This window comes from Numenius arquata, chromosome 14 (genome assembly GCF_964106895.1).
Source record: "Numenius arquata chromosome 14, bNumArq3.hap1.1, whole genome shotgun sequence".
Classification (NCBI taxonomy): Eukaryota; Metazoa; Chordata; class Aves; order Charadriiformes; family Scolopacidae; genus Numenius; species Numenius arquata.
The window spans coordinates 8,739,666-8,767,598 of NC_133589.1; the positions used below are offsets into that span (position 1 = coordinate 8,739,666).

The 27,933-nt window shown below is 36.5% G+C and overlaps 1 protein-coding gene across 1 annotated transcript in view; it reads left to right on the forward strand.

Moving 5' to 3' along the window:
* Nucleotides 1-968: 968 nt before the first annotated feature.
* The window catches only part of DNAH3 (dynein axonemal heavy chain 3), a 60,550-nt gene continuing 33,585 nt past the window's right edge, over nt 969-27,933 (forward strand). Inside the window, exons 1-26 of the mRNA XM_074158748.1 lie at nt 969-1,001; nt 2,519-2,620; nt 5,076-5,301; nt 6,842-6,911; nt 7,975-8,164; nt 8,705-8,894; nt 11,036-11,231; nt 12,007-12,132; nt 12,830-13,025; nt 13,761-13,940; nt 14,339-14,475; nt 14,636-14,741; nt 15,328-15,506; nt 16,870-17,054; nt 18,057-18,180; nt 18,749-18,902; nt 20,555-20,699; nt 20,985-21,196; nt 21,522-21,613; nt 22,066-22,180; nt 22,756-22,872; nt 24,083-24,262; nt 25,447-25,583; nt 26,267-26,468; nt 27,320-27,412; nt 27,720-27,830. Coding sequence (XP_074014849.1) covers nt 969-1,001; nt 2,519-2,620; nt 5,076-5,301; nt 6,842-6,911; nt 7,975-8,164; nt 8,705-8,894; nt 11,036-11,231; nt 12,007-12,132; nt 12,830-13,025; nt 13,761-13,940; nt 14,339-14,475; nt 14,636-14,741; nt 15,328-15,506; nt 16,870-17,054; nt 18,057-18,180; nt 18,749-18,902; nt 20,555-20,699; nt 20,985-21,196; nt 21,522-21,613; nt 22,066-22,180; nt 22,756-22,872; nt 24,083-24,262; nt 25,447-25,583; nt 26,267-26,468; nt 27,320-27,412; nt 27,720-27,830 — 3,798 coding nt within the window. The remainder of the gene's footprint in view (nt 1,002-2,518; nt 2,621-5,075; nt 5,302-6,841; nt 6,912-7,974; nt 8,165-8,704; nt 8,895-11,035; nt 11,232-12,006; nt 12,133-12,829; nt 13,026-13,760; nt 13,941-14,338; nt 14,476-14,635; nt 14,742-15,327; nt 15,507-16,869; nt 17,055-18,056; nt 18,181-18,748; nt 18,903-20,554; nt 20,700-20,984; nt 21,197-21,521; nt 21,614-22,065; nt 22,181-22,755; nt 22,873-24,082; nt 24,263-25,446; nt 25,584-26,266; nt 26,469-27,319; nt 27,413-27,719; nt 27,831-27,933) is intronic.

A 27,933-nucleotide genomic window follows, 5' to 3' on the forward strand; every position in this document is an offset into this window, starting at 1 on the left:
GATTGTGAATGGTGAAAAAGTGGTGGAGATGTTTGGGTTCAAGATTTTGAATCTTTAATATTATTTTTTTTTCCCTAGTTCTTCCTAAGAAGATCTGGGGTTATATAGCATTTATTGCTCTGGGAGCTCCCTTGCTCTTGTGTGCAGTGTTTTCATACAAATGTCAGGATATCTCAGATGTCTCAGGACTTTTTAGTTGCTTTCAGAGGTAAAATGAACCCGTACAGTTGCTCATTGGTTCCACTACTGAATCTCCCTGACCACAGCTTGGCTAACACTGTGCTCAAAGGGGCTGTTTTCTCTCTGCTGGAGGAAGAGAGGGAGGAGGGAATTCCTGTCTCCAAGCACCAGCTATGCTGTAACTGGGGCAACGAAGCTGAGGACTGAAAGGCAGAGTGTCAGAGAAGTTTACCACGGTGGAAAAGGCAGAGGGACTGGTGACAAGGGCACCTGCAGGTAGTACCTGCTCTTACCCTGCTCGATCGTGCACTCTGTGGATGTGTAAGGTGTGCTGGGCATCTCTCTGTCTTTCCCCATTCCTTTTGACGGGTGCTTATTTGTGTGTGTCTGTCTGCTGTAAACAATTAGGTCCCTGGGACATTAGGAGAGAACAGGCAATGGGAAGGAAACTGGTTTTGGAGAAAGTGGAAAGAGCAGGGTGGAAAAAATCTTGCTTGAAAGACATCTGGAGAGAGTTAGAAAGATTAAGGTGAAAAGTGAACTTGAAGAGGAATGGAGACAAAGAGTGTGTGTGGTTTGGAGGAGAACAAAGCTTAGTGTTGTAAACAAGAAAGGGGAGCACTGGGATTTTTCTTCTTCCTGGCGGCTGGGATAGGAAACTGGTTGTTTTGACACCTTGTGTGGTACCTGAAATGTCTCTAATTTTTTTCCAGTGCATGTAACGAAAAAGATGTTTATATTGAGGGGGAGGACCAAAAAATTCTAAGCAAATGAAAAACCAAAGCAAAATGAAGCCAACACAGAACCCAAGGCTCCCGGAGGTAAGTTCTTTCTGCAGTAGCTGTGAAAGATCAATAACTTTTTGAAAACCTCAGATGAAATTGTCTGTTACTGGTGGCTAGTGGTTTGACATTGGAAAAACTCTTATTTGAAGACACTTGTTCTTGTTGAATATTCTTTGGATCTAAGCCTCTATAATATACTTCTTATTAAGAATTCCTTTGCTCAAGTATTTAACTTTTGAAAAGATTAGGTGGCATAAATCAAGAGTTGCTTTAGAATGAACAATGAGTTTCTTAATAACTCTTGTACCTTTAAGAATGAACAAATCTCCTAATAAGCTGCATGGTTTGTTCTTTTTGAAAGTACCCTAATCCTTTAGTCATTAATCAAGAACAATTCATGCTGTCTTCAGTGAAATAGGCCTGGTAGTGATAAGGTCTTGATTTCTGTGTGTCTGTGTGCAGGCACGCCAGGGAATACCAAGGAGGTAAATCAGACTGGTCTTTTCTCAAATTTTATTTCTAAATGGTCTCTACTTTGATATTGAGGAGGGCACAGTTTTGTCTGCTGGAAAACTAGGTTTCAAGCAGCCTAGTTTTCCAGTCATATATCAGAAAGTAATAACCATGTGCTAAAAATGTATTAAATGTTATGTAAAAAATTATTATATGTTGTATTGGGTAATAACATCCTCTTTTCTGGTGGTTTAATTCACTGGCATTCAGATACCACATACTTTCCCCTCCTTTTTCTGATAGTGTCACTATGTATTTGGGAACTTATTCCTCATGAATCTCCTAAACAAATTTGATTTAGGAGACTCAAGAGCAGACAAGGGGTGAGGTTTTGGGCTACACTAAGGAAAGTTGCCATTCAAAAACATCTTAAAGTCCTGCAAGGTTAAATAATTCCAAGCAAATATCCTTAGAAAACTTTGTAGAGTCCTGGAAGACCACCTCAAAGTACTGTCAACTTGAGGAGCTGGAACATAGTCCTAAAACGTATTAGGTAATCTGACATTTGTATTAGAACACTTCACGGAGTCCTTGTGAGCAATCAGTTCTTCCAGTAGCATCCTGGCAATATATCTTCTTGGGGAACTGGGTCATTATACACATGAAAAAAATCTAGTGTTTTTTTTTCTCCCCAGTAGCACAGTTCACACAACTTGGACTGTTTCACTGTCAGTTTGGCAGTCTGATAGGCTTTAATATTTTAATATTCAGTGTTTATACCTTTACAAACTCCACATGGCATGTGGAGTTTTTAGTATAGCTAAAAATATTTAAAACAATTTGAATTGTTTTCAGTGATATGAAAATATTGCGTTTTTTTTAATTTAACATTTATTGGTCATTTAGAAGCTTTATCAAATGACTACAAAGAACAGTGCAATCTGAAAACCTGTTTTGTTCTCTGTTTCCGTAAAATTAGAAAAGTGGAAATATGTCCTTTTTGATGAGAACGGAAAGTCTCTGTTGTTTCTGAATGAATCTTTTTCAAAACGGTGTGTATTTCGTAAGTGTCTTTGAAGTTGTTTTTCATTTCTCTCCAGTCACAAAATGATTCTGTGTATAACATGAGTCATGCAAAACGGTTACCGGAGTTACCACCCCTACGTGCTCCTGCTTCAGCTGCACCTTCAGAATTGTATCAGGTACGTGCACTCTCCCGTTCTGTCAGGGTATACATTGAATTACATGGGCTGGCATGATTTTAGGCATGATATATTACCAGGCATTAGGCAGGTGAGGTAAAGATAGGAAAAACTATTTAGATTACTAAGTTGAAGTACTAAGCAGATTGTCAGGTACTTCATTAGAGCTGCTCTTATTTAGAAAAGTGTTGTTACAACCTTTATTATGATTTGCATATTAAACCTGGGCAGTCTAAATCTGTTCTTTAAATTTTTGTTTAATTATTTTCTGTTACATTTTTGGGTTAAATATTTTGGTTTTAAGTTTCTGCGGAAGGGAGCAAATAGTAAAAGTACTTTTCTACCAAATAAGTTGTGATTCTCCCCCCACCAATACTTTAGGACAGAGCACAAAAAGCCCTGAGTTAGACTGCTCTTCCAAAACCAGCTGAGAGCTTGACAGGTACAGCATTGATGAGAATGGATAGATTGTACGGCTGCACTGCTACAGCTTCTGCTGTGTGACACAAATCAAAATTACGTATGACAACACTTAAGGAGAGGAAGAAGGGAGAGCTGCCTCTCCCCACCATAAGTGCCTCACAGTTGCTCGTTTGGCTCATTTGTGTCAGCACTTCAGTTCATCTAAGATGTCTTTCTTTAGAAAGATACTGTTTGTGAAGAAATGGAGGTAGTTTCTGATGAAAAATGGGTTATTTTGACTTTGCAAATAGGAAATTTTAAGTGAAACATATACTCTAATGTTTAAAAAGTGAAAATTATTCAATGAAGATTTACATAAAAAAATTAATTTTAGTCCAAAAATCAATTGGACTTCTGGGGATGTGTTATGGGTTTATATAAGACATGGGAGCTGATTTAGCCAGTCCTGAAATTTTTGTGTTGCATAAGCAGTAGATATTTGCCAGGTGACTTACTTTCTTCTTCTTCAGAAACAGCTGTTCCTCTCTGATCAACTCTTTGCCCAAGAGGTTCCCATGAGCATATTGATTAGCGAGGCACCTGCCCTGCACCCAGAAAGTTATTCTGCCTAGTGGGGAAGAAGGAATATAGGTTACAAAGCGGGCCTAATTAAAAGAGGAGATGAGAATTCAGAGTTTATGCTGACTTTAGCAGTTCCTAAAGATACACAGTGACTTTGTGGGGAAAATCTCCAATTCTCTTGTATCAGTTCATCCCCCAAAACTAATTCAGGGACCTGTCCACTTGTCTAGTGTGTGCAGTGGAATAAATCGAACTGAAAAGATTCTGTGAACTTTCAGCAGCTAATTTAAGGAGTATGATTGCAGCAGTAGTCCAAATGCTTTTTTTCTTTGCTGGTAAGATTAGCCTTACCAGTCAGAAGAAAAACACAAGGCGGAGGTTATAATCTTGCCTTATCTTGTATTTCAGATTGACAAACTGTATTGTTGTTCTCACTAAAGTTCATGATAGACTAAAAAAAATAAATTCATAGCTGCATCTATATGTTAAATTAAAAGAAGCTGTTTTATGCTTTAGTATGCTGTCCTCTCAGCAGTCATAAAACGCTGAGAAGATGAGTTTAACTGCAGCTCCTATGGGAAGGGCAAGAGAAATGAGGGAACCAAAGATGGGATGTTATGAAGGTATTTCGAAGCTTTTTTAAAGAATGATCTGAAACTGATGATGGTAATGCAGCATTGTAAAGAGGGTGAAATGGGTAATAGGGATATGATTGTGTTACTCCGATGAAGTAAAAAGTCATTAAACAAGATATAATACAGAAACAAGCTAAATATGAATTTAGACTACGAGCTTTAGGAACCGTGGTATGAAGTACATTCATGATTCTCTCTTATCTACGTTTTATCTCTGAGGATATCTTGAGAAGAAACATACTTCTCAATCCTACATCCCTTATGCCTGTGAGCTATCTCATTGAAATTTAGACATCAGGACAGATGACAAGCCAAGTCACCTGAGAAAATATGGAATGAACAGACAGAAGAAATCTATTACAAATCCTGTATTGATGTGGAAGAGAGAGAAAGATGAGCTGAATTTGTTAACCTGTATTATTGTTCAACTATTACAAGGATTCAGTGTTAAAAGTAGACAGGTCATTAACAAAGGCTTGAGGAATAAGAATTTTCTAAATTTAAACAAATGTAAGGAGAGGCAGAAAAGAAGCAAGATGGAGATGTGGGGGAGTAGAGAGTACTAGATAATGTACTAATGCCTTCTCTTATTTGTAAAAAAGACCTTGATTATGCAAAAAAAGCACAAGTACTCTTACTGAAACGTTGTGTAAAATTATTCTTATGCATGTGTAGAACATCAGGATCTAAAAATAAATTGGTGGTCAAATTACTTTAAGTCAGACTTATGTATTTGCTCTTTATACTAATTGATCTTTAACCCTTTTTGAGCTCTAAGAAGACTCTTTCAATTACTGTGCTATGTAAAACTATAGCTTTTTTTTTTCCAATTTCAGGTTTTCCTTAAGAAAAACTGTTATCCTCCTTTGATGCAACAAGCATCGTGGACTTTAGCAGCTCCTTTCAAAGAACAGCGTTACTACCGAAGCCCAAGTGACTCCATAGCTAATAACTATACTCTTACTGCACGGGATTTAAAATTGAAAGATGTGCACAAATTAAACTCCTCTTCAATGCCAGGGACATCACTGGGTTCAGCAGAGCAGAGAACAGCCTCACTGCGTATCCATGTTTGAATGTGTCTATAAGTTTAGCCTTGCTTGTTCTATACATTTTTATCTCTAATTGCTTATCTGTTAAAGCATCGTCCCTGGAAAAATCACTTATCCCTAATAAATGCCTACAAGCTTATCACCTCAGGGTCGGTATAGACAAATTTCCAAAAGCATACATAACTTTATTAAAGGTTAGGCCAGTTTCTGATTAATTAGCTAGGTTCATCCCTCCAAATAATCACGTGCAATTATTTGGAGTGAATTGTTTGCGAAGCAGAAAATGAACAAAACGCAAGTTAGCTCTTATTATTTCTAAAAGTAAAAATTAGTATCAACAGAAAAACAGAAACAAATTCAATGTGCGCCCCTGTTATGCTCATATTCATGAGTCTTGTGTAGTGAAACAAGATGGGGGACTGGCATGAAAATGTTTATGTGAGGACCAAATCCAAGAAATGTTGCTTAATACACTGTTTACATCTAAAACATCTAAATGGGTGTATTTGTTAGCAAACTGTGCGTACACATGTAAATCCTACAATATGAGATATTGTATGCTGTTGATTCAACATGACATTGTGATGTAAAGCAAATAAGGTTAACAGTTTTAACAGTCGTGCTATTTAAGTTTACAAATACCTATATGTCAAACATTTTACGGAAACAAGTTGTTTAGGCTTTGGGTATCTTACTAGTTGCAGGTGTCAAATTCACTCCATTACTTAGTCTGAAAATTCCGAAGTAAGTTATTAATGAGCTTTATTTCCTCATTATCTATATAAATGTCCTCTGTATCAAGGGTAAGACATTCATAAACTATAGTTTTTTACATACTGTCTGCCTGTGAATATACTCATCCTGCATTGTTGCTTTGCTTTCCTAAAGTGTTAGAAATTGTTTCGTTTCCCTGGGATAGGTGAGACATAATAGCTTCAATATCTGCTTAGTCCCCTTGTATGCTATTTAAGAAGGGTTTAGTTTAGTTCATTGGGTGTCTCTCACAGTTTCTTTATCATACACCTGTTTCTTCTACTTTGTGTACTTCTCCAGTTACGTGGGTGGGATGTGGGAAGAATGTCATGGTACCTCTCTTGGTAAAAAGGCATGATGTATTAATTTTGTTAAAAGACCTGTTTAGTTGTCCTCTGAAAAGCACGTGGTAATAGTTTGTAGTTCTCAGATTTTTCATGTGCAATGTATTTGGTGGAACTATACTTTTTATAGAAGTACTTTTATATTCAAAATAGAAAGTCACAGTGCAGAAAATACGGTTTGTGCAGGGAGGTAAGGAAACACTGAAGTCTTATGCATGAGCTGAATGCTCTCCTGAAGCTAGTTTATAGTCCCAGAATCAGTAAGATTATTTAACACATGACTTTAATGTCTTGCTAAGTGCTAAGTCAAAGCTAAAGGCTTCTTTGTGACATTGTAGTTTTCTGTTATTTCATTATCTGATTAACAGACCTGGCTCTGTTTTTCACCGATCTGAAATAATATCTTATTTCAAAAATACTCCTGTATGTGATTTTCTTAACTGGTGCTTAAAGCTTCAAAAGAATTTGAGCCTTCTAGAAAAAAGCTCAAACTTATGCAAAGCAGTCAATGGAATTCTGATAGGTAATGTACTATAATGTTATAAATATACAGATTATTACAGTCAGCCTAGATATCTGAGTTGTGTTTTAATATTTCTTTTTACTTGGATGTGATGTTAAGCATCCAAGCAGGAAATGTCTACAAAAAAAATGTACATTCATCAAGACTGAAATTCCATGGTGTGCTAAGCAAGCACCTTTAACTGCTGCTTTGTGGCAGGACAAATTTCAGTTCTAGGCATGCTAAAGGAGAGGTCTCATGATTACTGACTTGAGAACCCAGAGTTTAGTTAATAGAGATGCAGATTGTAGAAATGAAGTCTCTCAGTTTTGCTGTGAGTGTTTAAACGCTCTGAAATGCTCACAGAGTTATGTCAAATTGGATGCTCTGCTTAGCCAGTATTTCTTTTTATCTTCTTGTGTTTGTGTTCTTCATCAGTAAAAAAAGGAAATAGTCCCCTTTGGAAGTGCTGTGACAGTTACTTTCTTACTCCTTGTTACGATAACATGGTGATGAGTACATAAAAAAGACAAAAGGCATATTTAAATTCTCTTCAACTAAGGACTTGATAATGTAAAGTAAATTAGGTATGGAGAGACAGCTTGTTGGCTGAGTATTGCTCATCCTGAGCAGTGTGGACAAAGGCCCTATAGAAAACAGCATATAATCATGAAAAAAGATGCCTGTAGTGTAACATTTATGCAAATGAGCCAATTTGAACTTTTGGCTCAGTTGATTAAGATTTTGGTAAGATAGTCACCTGAAAATAGGTGGAGAACTTGGGCAACCTAAATAATAGCGCCAACAGGTCTGGCTCTCATAGGCAGTATCTTAATAAGCAATTCTATCTGAGTGATACTGTGCGGTTGTAAGGTTTACATGATTGTATTTTTTCTGTTAAAGTAGTATGCGATGTTACACAATTTTACTGAAGTTTTTTTATGAGTCATTGAAATACTTCATAGGTCACACTTGTCCTTAGTGCAGTGTAAGTGCTTTATATAATGCTTGTCATTTGTCCATATTGACTTAAGAATCTATTACTGCTTCTTTATTCACTCAACTTGTATTCTTTTTTTTTCAGAAGTGTACCAACTTTGTTAAACAGTTTGGATCCCACTTCACTGTGTGCACCTGCTCTTATGCCAGAATTACGTGTCATACATTATACAGACAACCAACCATTGACCCCAGAAGAACAATTTTTTGTCATGCACTTACATGAGAAGGAGATAAGTAAGAGAGAAAAGCCACCTTCAGGAAATGATATAGAGGTATTTATATAATTTCTTTCAAAGATAAAAGTAGCAGCAGTAATCATCTGCAATATATGTCTGTAAAATGTTTACTTAAAAGTAGTTGAGAAAAGAAGACAGTACCTGAGATTTAGAAGATGTAAATATTCAGTATAGCAAACTGCTGTTAAATATTGTCAACTCCTTTCCCATTTGCTTCTCTTTCTAGCTACTCTGTCTGATTTTTTTTCTAATGGGTTTGCAACTAGAAGTATTTTCCCAAATTCCTGACCTCTCACATTGTTGGCTAGTACTTCAGAGATCAGTAATTTAATATGCTGCACTCTGTTCTATTGATATAAACGCTTACATCAAAACAGATGGAAGTATTATAGAAATGTCAGGCATTGGCAACGCTTGAAAAAGAAGCAAGAGATAGATAGCCAAAATCAATTATATTCAAACAACTTCCAGTTGTGGAAAAGGTTCAAGTGATAGAAAAAGTGAAAGTATTTTGTAGTAATTCATTATCTGACAGAAAATTCATACAATAAGCATAATATTTTTAACATTTTTTAGCGGTACTGTTACTACATATATAATGGAGTGCAGGAAGACATGCTGGCACCTCAGGATAAGGAAGTGATGAATGTAATTTTAAAGCATATTCCAACTCACATTCTTGCTAACAAAGACCTGGAGAATTCACTTGCAAGTTTAAAAGAAGAGATTGAGGCAGACTATCGTATTAGCCTCATGAAAGCCATTGGTAAGACTGAAAATCTCTTAGCAATTCAGAGTATGTAGACATTTATTGCACTTTGAAAGCAAGCCTGCATTCTATTCTTAGCAGCCATGGAGAATTCCTTTGGAGTCAGTAGAACTGCAATAGGTATCTGAGAGAATATAATCTGTGATCATGCTACACTGAAACATTCCAGTTTCAATAAATATCTATTTACTAAACCCTACATCCCATCACTTAAATAGAGTCAGACCTGTTGGAGTGAGTCCAGAGGAGGCCACAAAGATGATCAAAGGGCTGGAGCACCTCTGCTATAAAGACAGGCCTAGAGAGTTGGGATTGTGCAGCCCAGAGAAGAGAAGGCTCCTGGGAGAACTTACAGCAGCTTTCCAGTATCTGAAGGGGGCCTACAAGAAAGCTGGAGAGGGACTTTTTACAAGGGCATGTAGTGAAAGGATGCAGAGTAATGGCTTCAAACTGGAAGAGGGGAGATTTAGATTAGATATTAGGAAGAAATTTTTCACTGTGAGGGTGGTGAGACACTGTCCCAGGTTGCCCAGAGAAGTTGTTGAGGTCCCATCCCTGTAGGTGTTCAAGGCCAGGCTGGATGGGGCTTTGAGCAACCTGGTCTAGTGGGAGGTGCCCCTGCCCATGGCAGGGCGGGTTGGAACTCGATGATCTTTAAGGTCCCTTCTAACCCAAACCATTCTATGATTCTGTGATTTCAAAGTTCAGTAGTTCTGGGTGCATTGAGTCATTTTGTCCATATTTATGCAGTTTCCCATTCCTAATTAAAATCCAAATCACAATCAAAACACATAATTCTGCATAATTTCATCAGATGTATAAAGAGGGGGTTGATCAAATGATGGTGGGCAAAGAGTAATCATCTTAATTTGTAGTAAAAGAAATTAGATGAGAAATTAGAAAGGCATTGTTACTATAAAGATAGTGAAGTATTCATTGATGGAGGCTTTGAAGTGCATGATAGACAGGTATCTGTCAGTAGCAGTCTAAGTATATTTGATCCCGATGTGGGGAGAGGGTAAACTAGGCTCTTTTAACAGGTACTTCCCAGACTAACCTTTTTGTTATTCTGCAGTAAGTGAGTGATACCCATTAACAGCTAAATTAATCTGTGTCTTAACTCCAGTGAGGTCAGATGTTACATGGGGATCATGTCACGACTTCAAAGAACTTCATTTAAGACATTACAGGATTAAGGAAAATTAGATACTACAATAATCTGCATGATTACACTGCTCACGTTCAACAAATAAAGCTCATCAGATATAAATAAATACAAAAGAATGTCATAATCCTTGAAATTCAGTACTGCCCATGTGAAAATGAATGTGAAAGAGAGAGTTCTGTGGAACATGAGATTTTTTTATTTGCTTTCCAGTAGTCTTACTATTTTCTTGGGTTTTCTACATGTTAAATAATTCCTTTCCATTTTGTTAAATATGTGGACCACACCTACTTAAAAAGGTGTGATTGCACAGTTTTCACTCTGCCTTCTATAGTTTCTGATGTCTTTCTAAGTACCCTTTAGTTTGCCTTTTATCAATGTCACAATTTTAGTGTTTGTGGTCCCTTTTTGTGATAATGCTGATGTCAATAAGGGGTAGTGAGTCTGCTTCCCACCTTCTGTTAATCTCGTATGTAATGGACCACTGTTTGTAACTGGTAGCACATGAGTTTTGGCATTTAGCAGATCATGGAGCAGTCCTTTGAATGTCATATCCTTCCTAGATGCAACAGATGATTCATAACATTCCTATGTTTCACAAACATTTAAGAGGCTTACTACAAATCATCCTTGGAAGAGATATTTTCACCCCTGGTTTATGGACGAGGAATTGAAGCACAAAATAAATGTGCTTCAACTGGAAAGACAGAACAAAAAGCGATTTCTCCTGCCTCCCATTTTTAGAACCATGACCAAGTCTTGTTTTCTTTTTCTGAAATAATTTTATAGTCAAATTGGTAATTTGATTATTGTGCTGTATTTCATCCTAAGAACATGCAAGTAACTATATACAGCGTATGAGTTTTAAATATGCAGAATTCTATGACTTCCTGAACTATGGAGATACTGTGTTTTCATGTGTAGGTTTTGACCATACGTGCAATCTCACCGTGACTTACATGATTTGTTCTAGTTGATTACATCTTGTTGGATCCAGCTGAGAGAGAGAGACTGGTTATTGGAAGTACCCCACGCCCTTTTCCCCAGAGAGTTGTCCGAGCACCAGTCCCATGGCACAGCTCTTACCAAGAAATGAAAAGCTGGAATGAAAGGAATCTATTAATAGTGAATCCATTGATGCCCACTTTGCAACAGCTCTGGCTTTCTGAGTAAGAAGTCTTGTTCATAGGATCTTAGTTAAATTCAGAATATTTTTTATTTTATGGCTCAGTTAGAGAGTGCCTCTGCTGACTTCTGTAGATCATCCCCTTTGCTAAAAGGTGTTATTCCTAAATTAAGATTTAATGCTCAAATAAATGGTGATTTGTAATTCTCATCTTGATTCCTGAAATTAACTCTTAAAATTGAGTCTCTTTCAAATGTCTGTAGTTGAAAGCTGTTTGGGGACTTTTGAAAATTGAGTATTTTCTTAAGAAGCTAAATATGGTAGTGAGTAATCCTGAGAACTGTTTATGCATTTGAGTAACGCAAGAATTTAAGCTCCTGTATGTTACAGACTGTGATATATGCCACGCTGATGGAATTATTTTATTTTTTTTTCCCTCAGGGTAGCCAGGATAAGTATTTATTACTATTAATATGGAATAGAACCAGTAGGTGTCATTCTGTATGTTCTTTAATGCCTGGATACACTAATGAACCTAGGAAAAGGACAAGAAATTATTCTGACCATTTCAGCAAAAAATTAACAACATTTTAAATATAACAAGTATAAAATTAAATTTGTGAAGCCTTTTATGTTTCCCAATAGCAAAAAAAGCCATTAGAAGTGCACTTGTCAGACAGCTTATCAATGAAGTGATACGCATCAATGAAATTATATTATTAGTGTTTATAAATACATGTGAGACCTTCCTGACTTTATTTCGTGGGTTTTTTAAACAGAATTCCATAAAATATCTACTATTTGTTTTACTTCCATAGGTATAGTCATCTAAGGTTTGTTCGCACTGAAGAAGTGCTTTGTGGAGACTTGCCACTGTGGCCCACTGAATTTGAGGAGGTCATTCGAAGACACTGTGTGGAAGCTCACGATATTCTTCAGAACAAGTCAGTGCCAAATGTAGTAGCAGTAGATAAATAGAGTATCTTAGGATCTGATTTACGTGAAGCTCCCTTTTTTAAGCAGATCTCAGACTGAGATGACACTAGTCCAACCACAAGGCTGCCAAAACAAAGGGGAAAACAGCAGAGAGGGATAAACATCTGGATGCTAAAAGAGCTATTGAAACTGCAAGAGTGCTTGCACAAGAGCAAATGGGAATAAACTGGCTATGAATATTTGAAGGTTTCTAACCAGGGGAGGAGTGGAGTCTAAATCTATAAAAACAGTGACAGAAAACCTAATTTTTTTTAATTATGGAAATCGATCAATGTAAGAAAGAGATTAGAAGAGGTAATAGCCCATGATATTAGGTGACTGCATTCTGCCACCTGGGATCTCTTCCAGCTCAAGTTTCCCATTTAATGCTAATAATTTAAAATTGTCACTAATATTTTGTCTATTAATATTAATTTAAACTAATAGTAGGGGCCCACTGTACCAAGACTCCTTAGCTTAAAAACTCAGGTTTCTTGGTAGTCCTGGTAGGTATAGTTTTGTTTGACATGTAATTAACAATCCTCTGCTAGCACTTCGACTTCTGTTCATTTCTTTGCATAATTTCTGAGCTTAGATTTCATTGCAAGGAGCAAAGTAAGACTAATAAGCTTTTATAAGCTTTGTCTCCATATTATTTCATTGTAGGTGGATCCCAACTTGTGCATCCATTTTCCGTGACCAAAAAGAGAAATGGCTTCATTTTGCTCCTAAAAATGACTGCGATTCCTTTCAGCAAGTTGAAAGTTATTTTTGTTCGGTGGCAACTCTAATGTCATTACAGTTACGTGAGATGGTTGTTAACTCCTTAGAAGATCTTTTTGCATTTTTTATGATCCACAAGGTATATGCTATGCAGTATGTCTATAGTTTTCAGTGTTATATAGAGATAATAATTCATATAGCCTTAAAGTGTAATGCTCTTTGAAGGCTAAAATATCCCAGATAGGTGGGAGATGATTCTGCCCCTCTAGTCCACTCTGGTGAGACCCCACCTGGAGTACTGCGTCCAGCTCCAGGGCCCTCAGGACAGGAAAGACATGGACCTGTTGGAGCGGGTCCAGAGGAGGGCCACGAAGATGATCAGAGGGCTGGAGCACTTCTTCTATGAGGACAGGCTGAGAGAGATGGGGTTGTTCAGCCTGGAGAAGAGAAGGCTCTGGGGACATGTTATAGCAGCCTTTCAGCACTTAAAGGGGGCCTACAGGAAAGATGGGGCAAACTTTTTAGCAGGCCCTGTAGCAATAGGACAAGGGGTAATGGCTTTAAACTAAGAGAGGGAAGATTTAGACTAGATATAAGGTACATTTTTTTACAATAAGGGTGGTGGAACACTTGACACAGGTTGCCCAGAGAGGTGGTAAGATGCCCCATCCCTGGTAACATTTAGGTTGAACAGGGCTCTGAGCAACCTGACCTAGTTGAAGATGTCCCTGCTAGGCGCAGGGGAGGTTGGACTAGATGGCCTTTAAATGTCCTTACCAAACCAAACTATTCTATGATTCAATAAGGCTTTTTAAAATTATTATAGTTATAGTTGATTTCTTTGGCATGTAGAATTTTCTTTCTTTTCCCTAAGGATGGAAGTGATTTTACAGAACCGTATCAAGAAATGCAGTTCTTTGTACCTCAGATACTAACAGTCAAACTCAGTGTGGAAGAACCCAAGATTGTTTTTGAGCCACCTTTGAAAGAATGTTGGGATTTAATCACTCGTTGCTTAAGGGTGATCCTGGACAGTGCCGAGGAACTTCCCAAGGTACTGGAAAAGTTATAGCTGCATACAAAATATGATATGAATGAAAAGTGTCTGATATAAAAAGTTATAAATGAGGCAGAAAACTGACAAATAGAAAGTAAAGATGAGGGTTATGTGTCACAAACTGTGTGAACTTTTTTGATTATAGAAGACAGCATAGGAATTGTTCTTTTTCAGATTCAAGTTATAGTAAAGCCCTGGTTTGATTTTCATATAGTTTTTGCAAGCAAACTATGTGTGTAACCAAGTGTTAATTATGAATCAGAGCCTTTCACATTGCAGTGTTTTTACCAAATAATACTTTTTTTTTTTTTTTAAGTGGTGGGTGAATGGGTAATAGAATACCTTATTTCCTCTATTGTATGTGTTATTACAGTATTTGCAATGGTTCCCTTTAGGTAGAAAGATTTCTGTTTCCAGCATTAAAAAGAGATGATCTCACTCTCAGTACAGTCAAACCAGATGAATCATTGTTTTCAGAGTATGTGAACAAACTTGAAAAGATCTTTGAGAGCAACATACTTGGTCCACAGAAGTAAGTTTTGGCTGTTAACTCCATTGCCCATCCAAACCCTCAGATTCATAACACTATCCATTTGCCTTGAACAAACAGTTTGAGTTGATTTCTTTCTTATTATAGAGAATCTTCACATTGGAATCTTACTTTTTTTTTTTCATGATCTTCTGTGTTTAAGGTATTTAAACGTGTACAGGAAATACAGCAATCTTTTGAACAGCAATGCACAGCAAGATGTCACAGATTTCTTGAAAGAAGGTCATTCTTTAGAAGCTTTAGCAGAGGTAGTATGTAACTGACAACTGCTACATGTTCGTACAGCAGCTAACATCACACTTGACTTCCTAATGTATTGTCTAAAAAACTCCTATTCAAATAGCTTGTTTCACCCTTGGGAATTCTAGGGAAGCCATCCCAATATACATAGCCCCTTACTGTAGGGCTGCTGTGCAAATGTAGAGGGAGGTTTCTTTATGGGCTTCTCTATGGGTTTTGTTGGGTCTTAGTAGAAGTCCACTGGAAGGCTGCCCGGACTATTTGGTGAATCTGCAGCTTGCTGGTCTTTTGACTGTCTTGTCCTTAGTCAGACCTGTCTACTTTTCTCTCTGCATTCCTGAGTTAGCCTATAGATAAATACTTCTCTAGGCAACTTGTGGTGTTCCTTAATATGGCACATTATTGTGCAGAGCTTTCAGCCCTGGAATCTGTGGATAGGAGCTGAGCTCTGGAACAATAAAAAATAGTTGTTCCTTCTATTTGGAACGTATTATCTATTTTCTGGATGGGAACTAATTAGCATTGTTGTTTAGCATTTTTCATCTATGGATTAAGGAAAAAAATTTAAACAACTTTATTATTTTTCATTTGTAGAAGATTGACAACTTAACAGAACTGAAAAGAGAGATTGCTTCCATGCATGTCACTGTCCCTCTGGCCATGTTCTGTCTGGATGCTGTACAACTGAATGAGGAACTCTGCAATCGGACCCAAAATCTGAAAGATAGATTGATTGAATTTGAAGTGATGGAAAACAGAGAGTTAAATGAAAGGTACTTGTCGTTAGCATTCATGATTCTTGCTGTCTGTGTGGACTGGTGCAGTATATCTGTGGCTGAGATAACTTTATTCATCTACTGGGTTTGCTAGTGCTGAGCAGACACGTGCGAGGACACCAAAGTGGGTGTTTAAAATTAACAGGAACAGAAATACTTGTAAATAAATATTTAACTTAGCCTGTATAGGGTGTACACAGAGATTATACTGGAAATATGCCACTGTTCTTACCTCCTTTACTACTCTTCTAGGATTTGGGTTGAGGTCCTTGCTTCCTCTGCTGGTGTCCAGATAAAGCAACATGAAGAATGTGCTATGCAGCTCTGCATTTGTCTTGTCCCTGACTTTTTTTTTCTTTCCTATGGAAGTAATGGTCCTGATTTCATATCTTGCAAGTTTAAAGAAAAAAAACAGATTGGAAAATATAATTTCACTCCAATGTAATGGGATAATCCTGGTTCTGTGAACTGAAAACACTCCCACCTGACTCCCCACAAACACCAAAAACCCCCAACAAAAAAACCCCAACACTCTGGCAGTTAAAGAATACTTCCACAGTGAATGGAGAGAAACAGTCACCGTAAAGAAGTTATTCAACCTGCTTATCTAAAAAGTGTCTCCAGGTGGAGATGAACCACAGTCTAGAGGGGCCTCTCTGCCTCTGCTCATGGTGGTGGGAATCTAGACAATCATTGAGCTTCTGACAATAACCTTGTGCTGAACACCTAACATTTGGAAGGCTTGAGTTAATTTAAATAAACCTATCCTTTGTGTATGTTTGCTGTTCGCATGCCTGCTGTCTGTATAGCTATTTGTAATACCGAACTGCAATCTGGAGCAAGAAAATGTATCGCTATGAAGAAGAAAAATAACAGGATATTTTTCCTTTCTGTATTTTCCTTTATGTATTTATATAGAATAAATTTGATTGTTTAATAATTTTTCTCTTTATAACTTTGTTTCGTACCATGCACTTTTTTATAGTTTTGTGGGGTAATTAAGGGAACTCTTGCTTATTGCATTCAAACATTTCTTTCTAAAGCAGATTGGGCTTTGAAAAGGAAATTCTAAACCTATAGGAAGCAAACTGTTAATAGGCTGTTAACTGTAATTTGGAACCGACTTAGCAGTCATTCTATTATATATCAATTCTTGTAAACATAGTAGGACAATAGAACTGATTGTACAGAGTAAAATGGCATCCTTAATAAATGCCTATCGGCTGTCTGTATTCAATCTGAATACTCAATTTCTGAAGAAATTTAATATTCTTGTGTAAAAGACAAACTTCATTAACAAGATCTTCCATCTCTCTTCACTTACATTTGCAGTGATATGTCTGTTTTCTTTTTGTTGTAGAATTTGCAAAGAATATAACTCAATTGTAAATAGACTAAGCGTAGTGCCTCTGAACACTGAAGAGATAGTGGAATCAGCTGCATACTTAAAGAAATCCAGCGAAGTTACTGTTCGTAAACTGAGACGGGAGGTCGCTGAAGCAGCACGCAGACTGGAATTCCTCATGGACTATGCTGATCTTTCATGTATGTCTCAGTTACAGAATATGAAAGTCTCATATGAAAATAATTATATGTAGCTATTGGGCTCTGCATGGATAAATGTTGCATCTTCTAGAATGCTAATGGAAAGCTCCAAAACAGACCGAAAGGAAATAAAAAGAATTTAGTAGAGGCCAAAATTTCCCGATGCAGGAAGGAATGGTTAGAGAAGTGGCATCTAGCACAGATAGTGCTTTTTTCTGTGTTTTAGAGAATGTCTTGGGCATTATCAGATTAATTGCATGTGATCTGGCCAAATGGTGTTACACCTCTACATTATACAGTAAGAAGTCTATCTACAGTGAAAAACCACCTAAAAGTGATGTCTCGAAGGCTCTGTGACAGCTTTTGGAAAGTGTGAGAACTTGCATTTCTGCTGTTGAGTATTAGATCAATGGAGGCTTTTTGTCATTTTGCTGTTCTTAGTTAATACAAAGGCTGTTCTCCAAGATGGAAGGAAGATCTGTAGAAGTTGCTTTTAGTTTGCACTTGTATTCAAAGCAAAAAATATGCTGTTCACAAATGGAGATGTCTGCTCATTGTAGTGATTGTGCTCTAGCTTTTGTGAATGATTCAGCATTTACAAATTGTGGACTAAAAATGGTTTAAACTTTAATTTTATCCACCTTATGTAGGTATGTTATATATATTTAGTTAGGAGTGGTCTGTCTCTTTGTGTAGTTGAATGGCATTTATATTCTGGAATAGCTGTTCTTACTAATTTTCTCTGCCTAACTAAGGTCTTATTCAGAGAATTTCACGTTATTAACTCAATTTTAGAGTTTTGCTATCAATCTAACTTGTTTTAGAGAACAGTTCTTTTTGCAGTGAAGATAATTCAGCCAGCAGCTTGAAATGCATAGCTGCTTAGATAGCTTATTCCTAAATGTAGTTTTTGCTACTTTGCTTACTCTTCACAACAGCCATTCTATTATCATTTGTTAAAAGGTATTTTCTTAAAGATGTCTATTTATTTTTTTATTTTAGATGATGACATAAACCTGAATAGCACAGTTTTCCATTGGCCTAAACAGATTGAGATAATCTTTGACAACACTAGAGATCAGTTGCATAACAGGAGGAATGAAGCAGAGATGGCTTTGCTTGAAAAGTATGGTGTTAAGACATTTTCTTTCACTGTGTATTTTTAAACAAAAGAAAAATCTTATCAGTAAGAGTGAGATAATGTCAAAGAAGGAAAACTTGGAAGGGAGCTGAGAAGGAAGAAACCTGGTTTGCAGGGTTACGGAGATTTCAGAAAAATACTGTTGATGAGGGTGGATTGGAATATTCCTTTGCTTAAAGAGGTCTGAAAGGAAGAATGAAGGATGTTGCTAGAATATTCATAACTTTATCTTGTTATATTTATTAGTGCACCATTACACATAATTTGTTACATTGTTTTTGTTCTTCCTTTATTTCCTCCAGGTAGTAAAGGTAGCAAACGTAAGTGAACTAAATCAGTAAGGAGGTTTGAAAATGAACCTTGAATTCTAATCCTGTGAACTACATAGTATTGATATAACTGATTAATGGGTTTTCACTGGCATCTGTATTTACTTTACACTAGTATTGAGATCAGTTTTCATTTGACAATGCCTGTTAAAATTAATAAAATAATTGAAACCTGAAAAGGAATGAAACAGAACATTGTATTACCTTAGCTATCTTTATCTCAGGTGTTCTCAGTTTGAGGAAACTCTTGAAGGTTATAATAGAGAAGTAGAAAGCTACAAAAAGCGGGATGTCATGACCACAGAAGAAATGAAGAATAACACTGAGAAATTTAAGGAGTTAAATAAGAATCTAGATAATGCACTGAAAGAATTTGAGGTTAGTATTTATTAGTCAAGTATGGAGTGGGTTGCAATGTACTGGATGAGCAAAAGTTTGGTTCCTGTCCCTGTTTTTTTCAGGGTTCTGGGCATATGTTGTCAAGATGACGTGAAAATTTCCAAATTCAAACATGTGGCAAATGTCTTCTTGTCCCTGTATGCTGACTTGTCCCTGCTGCTGAGTTGAAGAGCGTATTTTTGGTGGAAAAAAGTTTAGGAGTTTTTAAAATTGCAATACTGAATTTCAGTGTTTCCAAGCAGTCAGTAGTAGCAGGATGCTATCCACAGAAAACAGAATTCTTCTGGCAGCATTGGCAGGAACAGAATGGTAGGGAGGTGGCATTTTCCCTGAACTGTGGTTTGTGCTGCTGGAGCATTGTTTTCAGTCCCACTGCTTGTCCTCTAATTAAAACCAAATGTTTTTCTACTCTTTGTGTCATTTTCAGAGGGTGCCTATAGGCATTAAATAGGTGGTGTGTCACAGAAAGGGAAGTTTCAGATGCTAGAAAGAAACCGGAGACCAAGATTCCTAGATTCTATTCAGGGGTCTCCATCCAGTGTACTGTGTGATTCTGGGTTGAATAGTTTGTCTTCACTGTGCCTCTGCTGGGAAATGAGAATGGTTACTTTTGAGAGATCTCACAGGCATTGTGAGGCTTAATTAATCTTCCAAATCAGAGCAAGACAATGAGATTTCTGCATATATGGAGCCTAAAGGATCATGATTTTAATTAAGTCCCGCTCAAAAGAGAAAATCGAACCAATTAAATTAGTTTAGGATTTAGATAAATTGCTAGTCCTACACATCAACACTCTTAATCTGATTTAAAGGCATCTGGTATATTTAATTAGTGTGAGTTAACAGCACTGATATGTTGTTATAGGTAGATCAGAATAAGTAATTAAGTTTCTTAATGTGTGATCACACAGAATTAAATGACATGACAATCAGTTTAGTGAATACATGAAGTTTAAAATTATCTTGGAATGTGGATCTTAAGTTTCTCTGCCTGCACCTCACATAGAAAGTTTAAGAATTATATGAAAGGTCTGTCAGCATTGTAAAAGCACAGACTTGGGACTCAGACTGAATGTAGTGTCTGCGTTTCAGACAGCATTTCTCTGTGCTTCAGCCTCCCTAACTGTAAAATGAAGACGACAGTATTTTTTTTTATTCTAAATCTTTGCACATTGATTTATACTGTAAGGTCTTTTGGACAAAGATAATATTTTACCATGAGTAAGTACAGCCATTAATATCTCTTTTGGTTGGAGCTCCCAGATGTTTCTGTAATAGAAAAAAATAATCACAAGTAAAAAAATCCTGTGAGCCTACGTGACTAAGGAGTTTACATCCAGGTTTCAAAGTGGGTTGGTACCTTGTGAGCCTTGGTTTCACTGAATGCTGTGGTGCATTATCTATTTCTAAAATAGATAGAGAATTCTAAAATTATTTGAATAGTAAATGTTACCAACAAATAACTAGGGAATTTTCAAGAACATAGTTACCTTATTTTCCTAAAGTCCACAGGCCTAAATCTACAAATCTGACATGCAAAAAATATGTATTCAATATTGCTGATTTAAAAGTTTAAACAACAGTAGGAATTTTTGATGGAAATAATATTTATTTTATTTTTTTCCTTAAAGGCTATTAATAAAGAAGAGGAGTTGCTTGGGCGGGAGAAGAGTCAATTTCCTCTACTGCAAATTATAATTGCAAACAAACAACCCTTTGAGCAACTTTGGATAACAGCATATAATTTCCATACCAAATCTGAGGAATGGTTGAATGGTGAGGCTTTAGTGTTCACTGAAATGTGTCATTTTCAGTTAGCTAAGTAGAAGCTGAAAGGGTTGATTAGTTGTGAAAAAATAATTTTGAAGAAATAAATGCTGTTAAGCAGTGTGAAATACAGTTGTTGATTTGGATGTTGTATTAAGATACTTTTTTGTAACACAATTGATTTCCAGTTAAAGGAGAATGATTATAAATACCTGTAAATAAACCACCCTGGCAATCTCCTTGTGCTGAGGTGCCTGCTGTGCTTTTTTTTTTAATGCATATTGTTATATTCAGGATCTCTTCAGAAGTTAAGCGCTGATGAAATTACTGAAGAAATTGGAAATATGTGGAGGACTATGTACAAGCTCAGTAAGAGTTTTCCAGATTTGGCTGGGCCTAGACGCTTAGCAGAAAGTATGAAATATAAGCTTGATAAATTTAAACAGCATCTTCCTGTCCTGTCAATTGCCTGCAATCGTGGAATGAAGGAGAGACATTGGGAGCAGGTACTTTAAACTCAGCTTTAACTGTGGGACTATTCTACCACAGAAACTGGGAGCTCAGTATACTATTCCATATATTCCATACCGTGAAATACAGTAATAGTTCTGTATTTCACAATAAGAAGATCCTTTATCCTGTCACATGATAGATCTAGTTTTGAAATTTGTAATGGTACAGGCAGGAGCTTCTTTGAATTAATAACTTTTGGCAGAAAAGCAAATTAGGGGATTACATTAGTACTTCTTTATCATTTATTTCTTGCTGTTTGAAAAGTCTGTTACAAATGTGCATGTAAATAATAGATTTTATTTCTTACTTTATTTTCAGATTAGTGAAATTGTAGGATGTGAGATCAAACCTGATGAAACTACCACTCTGAAAAACATACTGGAATTTGGACTGTCAAAATATGTTGCTCAGTAAGAAGCTTACTCTATTCTCTCTTTTTTTTTTTTTTTTTTTTTAGACAGTCACTGTATTTCATATGTCAGATGCCAAATATTAGTTTGCTTGGGTCTTTTTGTGTGCTGTTAGACCCTTCTGTAAAATCAGCTGTATTTTATCAAGCTATATATGGAACTGTCAGTTGTTCTTGTAGCAAAAAGGCACCAAAAAACAGTCATATTCCTAACCCACTTAATTTGCACATTCAGAATTTTCTGTCTGTATTTATCTCCAAATTAATATTAATATCTTTAACTTGGTGATCCTGAAATTGCAAAAATAATCCCTGAAATAAGAGTCTATGGTGTTATTAACAAATCCATATAAAAGGCAGCCTGATACGTGACTCTACCTGCAAGTACTTTTTTTTTTCACTCTTCAGCTATGTTGCAAAAACATTTCAAAGATATGTTTCATTTCAATTTAGGCTGGAACCTATTGGAGCAGCTGCAAGTAAGGAGCATTCCTTAGAGAAATCAATAGAGAAAATGAAATCAGAGTGGGTCAATGTGCAGTTCAGTCTGGTGAAATACAGAGATACTGTGAGTAAACACCAAATCAATATATATATTATTGAAAAGAATTACTTTGATTCTGAATACCGGTTGAGAAATATTAGAGGGAAGTTACTGCTAATTCATTGTGGCATGGTGGAAAGTGGTATCATATCCCAGAGCATGGGCAAATGTCTCCATTACTGTATATCCTTATATTTGGACCTTAGTATCTGGATAACTTGTGATCTCAACATATTAATCCTAACAAATCTGTACGCCTGAGAGCTTCTGCAGTGTTGTATGGAAAGCTGGAGAGGTGCAATTTTAACTTACCCAGAAGAAACAAGAAATCACACACAATCGAAAAGTTTGAGTTCGAAGTCACTACCATCCCCGTCCAGCTTCCCATTCACAAACCAATCTGTGTCTTGACCTTTTGAAACAGAGAAGTACAGTGATTATCTTCCAACACATCACAGGCTTTCGCAATGCCTTGCTACTTTCTTACCTTCAACCATGACAAGAGAAGGGGGAAACAGGAAGCTGAATGACCGTGAGGTTGAAGAGCAGTGAAATAAAGCAACTTCTATTTTCCTTATCAAAGTATGATGTATTTACAGGACACCAGCATCCTGTCAGCAATTGATGACATCCAGCTTTTGCTGGATGATCACATTGTTAAAACTCAGACAATGTGTGGCTCTCCCTTCATCAAACCAATAGAAGCTGAATGCCGGGTAAGGAAAAGCTGGTTCGATTGAGCTTGTGTGTCTCATAATATGATTTCCCTAAGTGCTTTAAAGTATTTTGGCGTGATAGGAAGTTTTATAGTTTTAACTGTTTCTAAGAACACACATTCACATTTTTCTTCAAGAGTTTTGAACTAATGATTTCCAGGCAAAGGTATGCAAAACTAAAGAAATTGTAAATTCTTTACAGCTAAAGCAATTGTAATTGTGTTGCTAATGTAGTCGCTATAAGCACAGGCTTTTAGCTGAATGTCTTGGGAATGGGTCAGTTGATTTAAACCAATCCTGCTGCATGGTATAAAAAGACATGGGTGTGTCAGTTATGAGAGATAATTTATTTGTTATCTTCTGATATTGGCATGATCTACAAGGGTTTCAGAGTCTTTTTTTGTTAGCTGTTCTACTATTTTCTAAAGATGATGAATTTCTAATAGGAAGATCATGCGGAACATAGAGACTTCTTTCCCATCAGTATTTAATATCACTTTTTCTGGCCTAATAGTGATTTGTAAGCAGTGCTAAGACCTAAATTCTATTCATTCCTCTGGACTTTAGCGAAATTGTAGGTAAAGCTGAGTTCTGCTTTCCAGTAGAGCTGGTGAAATTAAAGGGAGCGATTAATATAGAGCTATCTTAACAATCGCCATGTACCTCTTACAGTGTAGTGAACAATACAGGCTGACTGTGTTGTCTCCCTGCAATACACTCCCTTGCATATCCTTTGCTCTGCAGACTGTCCAAATCACAAAAGTAATGCTGTCTGAAATTCTTGATTCAAAGAGAATCTCTCTCTGATTTTACAACCAATTTGTACTGCTAGAGTTGCATGAAATAGCTTTTTTGGGAGGCCAAAGATTGAACTCACCGTATGTAGGGCCTGTGAACTGACATTTACTGTCTGCTGAATACCTTGTTAAGCTTTAATCCTTTCATTGATGAGAAGATAGGAAGTACACAAGTAGAATTAAAAGAAGAGATTCTGGGTTGCGATGCTAGTCATCTTTGCACTTAGGCAGTTCTGTCACAAATTGCTGTAAAAAGTGCTAGCGAAAGAATACATCTATTCTTTATAAGAAATATTCAGGTTTGTTGGGTTTTTTTTGCTTTGAAGCCAAGGAAGTCATCATGTTCTTTGATTCCTCAGTGTAGATTAATTCTTAATAAAATTTTGCTTAAATATTAAATGTTTTCATTACAGGCTTGGGAAAATAAGCTTTGTTTAATACAAGATATTCTAGATAGCTGGTTAAAATGTCAGGCAACATGGTTGTATTTGGAACCAATTTTTAGTTCAGAAGACATTATAGCTCAAATGCCTGAAGAGGGCAGAAAGTTTGGGGTTGTGGATACATACTGGAAGGACATTATGGCACAAGTGGTAAGTGCTTGCATTTAATAAATCATGTCTTTTTATGCACATCTAGTAACATGATTATTACTGTCGTGAAGATATACTAGCTTTTCTGGAGTTAGAAATTTATATTTAAGTCACGAGAAGGTACAATATGGAGTGAAAAATCCTTTTCTAAAAGGATTTTAGTCTTGCGCTAAAAGTGGTAGATTATGTCATTATTGCTTTGAGATTTCTCTAAAGGCTGGATATTGCAGGATGAATTAGAGCTCAATTAACATTTTAATTCTAAATTTTCTGCCTTTTGTGTGGTTAAATGATCAGAATTAGGTAAAAAGATGAATGATTTGTGCTTTCAGAATCTGCTTCAGGGTTCACTGATAATCTGTATAAAGTCTTTTCTGCATGCAATTAGATTTTGCATTAGGCTTTTAAGGCATACGTGGTATTAGAGCAACTAAATGGATTTTTTTTGCATATGATTGTTCTCTGATATGTGATGGCATATTTGTTCAAAACTTCGGTGAATACACACTGAGATGGTAGTGTGTCAGGATAAGATAATGGGGATAGTAAGTGCAATTGGGTATCCTGTTCAGTTCCCTGTAACTAAGAAGTTGGGTAAGAGGCCAGATACTTAGGGGTAATGTGAGCTGAGATGTTTGTCAGAAACACTGGGAGTGTGTGATTGTGTGATAAAAATGTTGAAATAATCAGTATAACAAAATAGAAGTTGAGACCTGTCTAACAGCTCAGACTGTGGATGATGGAGCCTGTTCTGAAATAGGTGTATCCTTTCAAGTTAAGAGCAGTTTTTTTCAGAAAGAAAAAATGTGACCTAGATGGCAAGAACAGAGAATAATTGCATGTACTGTGGCTCTGTTTGACAGAACTTATTTGTGAAGTTTTCCATTTGTGAATGGAAAAAAATGTAGCAAGCTCAAGACACAGGAGCAAGTGCCAAAGATTTTAATTGCTGTGGGTATTTTCTTGCTGTATTATTGTCTGTAAAGTTCAAAGTGGTAAAACTGACAGTGTGAAAAGAAAAAGTATCAAATAATGCATACATATTTATTAACCTGAAGGCACACTACAGAGAAGAATATATAGCTATTTAGCCTCCTGCAACATGTGTGACTGATGATAACGATTTTAATGTACAAACCTATTGCAACTTTTGCGGTTTCTGCTATGTGTTTGTTTTTACAAAGGTGAAAGACACAAAGGTACTTGTAGCAACTGAACAACCCATGATGTTAGACAGACTTCAGGAAGCAAATACTCTCTTAGAAGATATTCAAAAGGGGTTGAATACTTACTTGGAGAAGAAAAGATTATTTTTTCCAAGGTAAATTAATCAAACAGGCCTATGTTAGAGACAAAAAGCTATTAAGCTTTTTCAAACCATTTCCCTGAGCTGAAAAGTCTCATTTTACAAACATGTCAGGGACAGTCCCATGCAACAAAAAATGAAAACCTGTTCTTTTCTCCAGACATCATTCATTTTCCTCAGCTCCAGTTAAATTTGCAGTGCCAGGGACACCAGAGACGGGGAGGCAAAATCTGTCTGGCACAGCATAAACTTACGATTAGCAAGACATTATCACTTACAGGGTGTTTTTGAAGGAACTTGCTACCTTCCCATGGCTGATTTGCAATTGTGTCTCTGCCCTACTCTCTTTAGTTGTGCAGAGGTGTGCGATTCATAGGAGTTATATATGATTATGAGGAATAGGATCCTATGTTTTTACAAGGTACTTACCTGCTCTTTCCCATGTGAGTTTGAGAACCCTTCTTACTTCCTCTGCATAAAAGGATGATCATATTGAAATTCTGAAAAAACAAGTGTGGTGAGTTTTATAATGTTAAAAATTGCTTAAGAAAAGGGATTTGAGATAATAATTTCCTCTCTGTTATACTAGTGTCCTAAGCAACAATAACACCAATTCCATCTATCTTGCATTAATAGTTTATTAATGATGATTTTTGTGATTGGAAAGTGCATGTTCATTAACTATATTTTTCTAACAGATTCTTTTTCCTGTCTAATGATGAGCTGCTTGAAATACTGTCTGAAACAAAGGATCCCCTTAGAGTACAACCACATTTAAAGAAGTGTTTTGAAGGAATTTCTAAACTGGAATTCACAGAAGATCTGGAGATCGTAGGCATGATCAGTTCAGAGAAAGAAATTGTTCCTTTCATAGATAAAATCTACCCAGCAAATGCAAAAGTAATTTTATTTTATTTTTTAAATTATATGAGGTTACATTAATGGTTTGCCTACAGCGTATGTTTTTGGGGGAATGAGGTGTAAAACATTTAGGATCAGATCATGAAAGGTGTTTAGGAAGTGGGAGTGCAGACTGGTACTAGAGGACAGAAAGGATTTCCTACAAAAAGGAGTAAGACACTTTTCTGCAGCTTTACGCACCTACTACTTTTAAGATGTAGATAGGTAGATACAAACCAAGCTCTGTATATACCTATGTATGTAACATTGCACAGCATGGCTGAAACAGAGAGGAATGAGGGAAATAATGAATGGCTGGCAGCGAAGAATCAGAGCATTAGTTCAGAAGGGATCTGAGTAGAAATAGTAGCATTATAAGTTCGGAAAAGTATCTCAGCTCCAGCTTTTTCTGCTATTCTCAACATGAAGATAGGGGGCTGAATTGCTGTGTGGTAGCCAAAAAGAGCTGAAAGGCAGCTGTTGTGAGCTACAGATAGCCTTTTCCCCTTAATCCTCCAGGGACAAAACATGCCCTGGGTTAAAATGACTAAGGTTAACTACCATGCAAGCTGTGATCTGCATTTTTTGTTTATGCTTGTATGAAACGTATCCAGATGTTTCTTCAGCTGGATTGTCTTTAGAGTTAGCCTGATCTACCTGTCTTCAGACAGTGTTAAACTGCAGTATCGCCTATTAGAATTTTGAAAAGTTCTACCTTTCTTACTCCTGTATACAACACCCAGATCGGAAGAAAGCATATTTAAGCCTAATCCATTTCAAATAATTTGTCCTTTAAGAACAATATAAACAGGAAATGTGTATTGACTCTTAAATGTTTTTTCTTTTTGAAGGGCATGGTAGAAAAATGGCTTTTGCAAGTAGAGGAAATGATGCTGGCCAGTGTAAGACAAGTTCTTCAAGATGGCTTAAAAGGCTATATCAAGGTAATTGTTCCTGAATTACAGTATAAAATAGATTTCATAAGCAACTGTACATGAACAGTTTGCTGAAATTCTTAACCAGAGAAACATGTTTGAAGCTAAGTGGAATCCAGCTCTCCTTGTTCAGTAGTACCAGTCTGAAGTTTTAACTCTGAATTTCTTGAAGAAAACGTATCAAAACTTTCCATGCTGATTCTTATTTATCTATAGCATGAGACAAAAGAAATTTGGGGAAAGTAATTTTTATGAGTACCATAATCTAATTTGTTTATATGACTTTATGTGTCTGGAATGGATCTTTATGTTTAAGGTTCCTCGAAAAACGTGGGTACTTCAGTGGCCTGGACAGGTGGTTATTTGCGTTTCATCCATTTACTGGACAGAAGAAGTGTCTGAGGCTATAAGGAAGGGAACTTTACCAGTAAGATTTTCTTCTACCATTCTATTTCTAAGCACTAAACTCTGATTAATTAATAAAAAGCTCCTTCTAGCAAAGAAGATACACAACATATTACAATTTACTT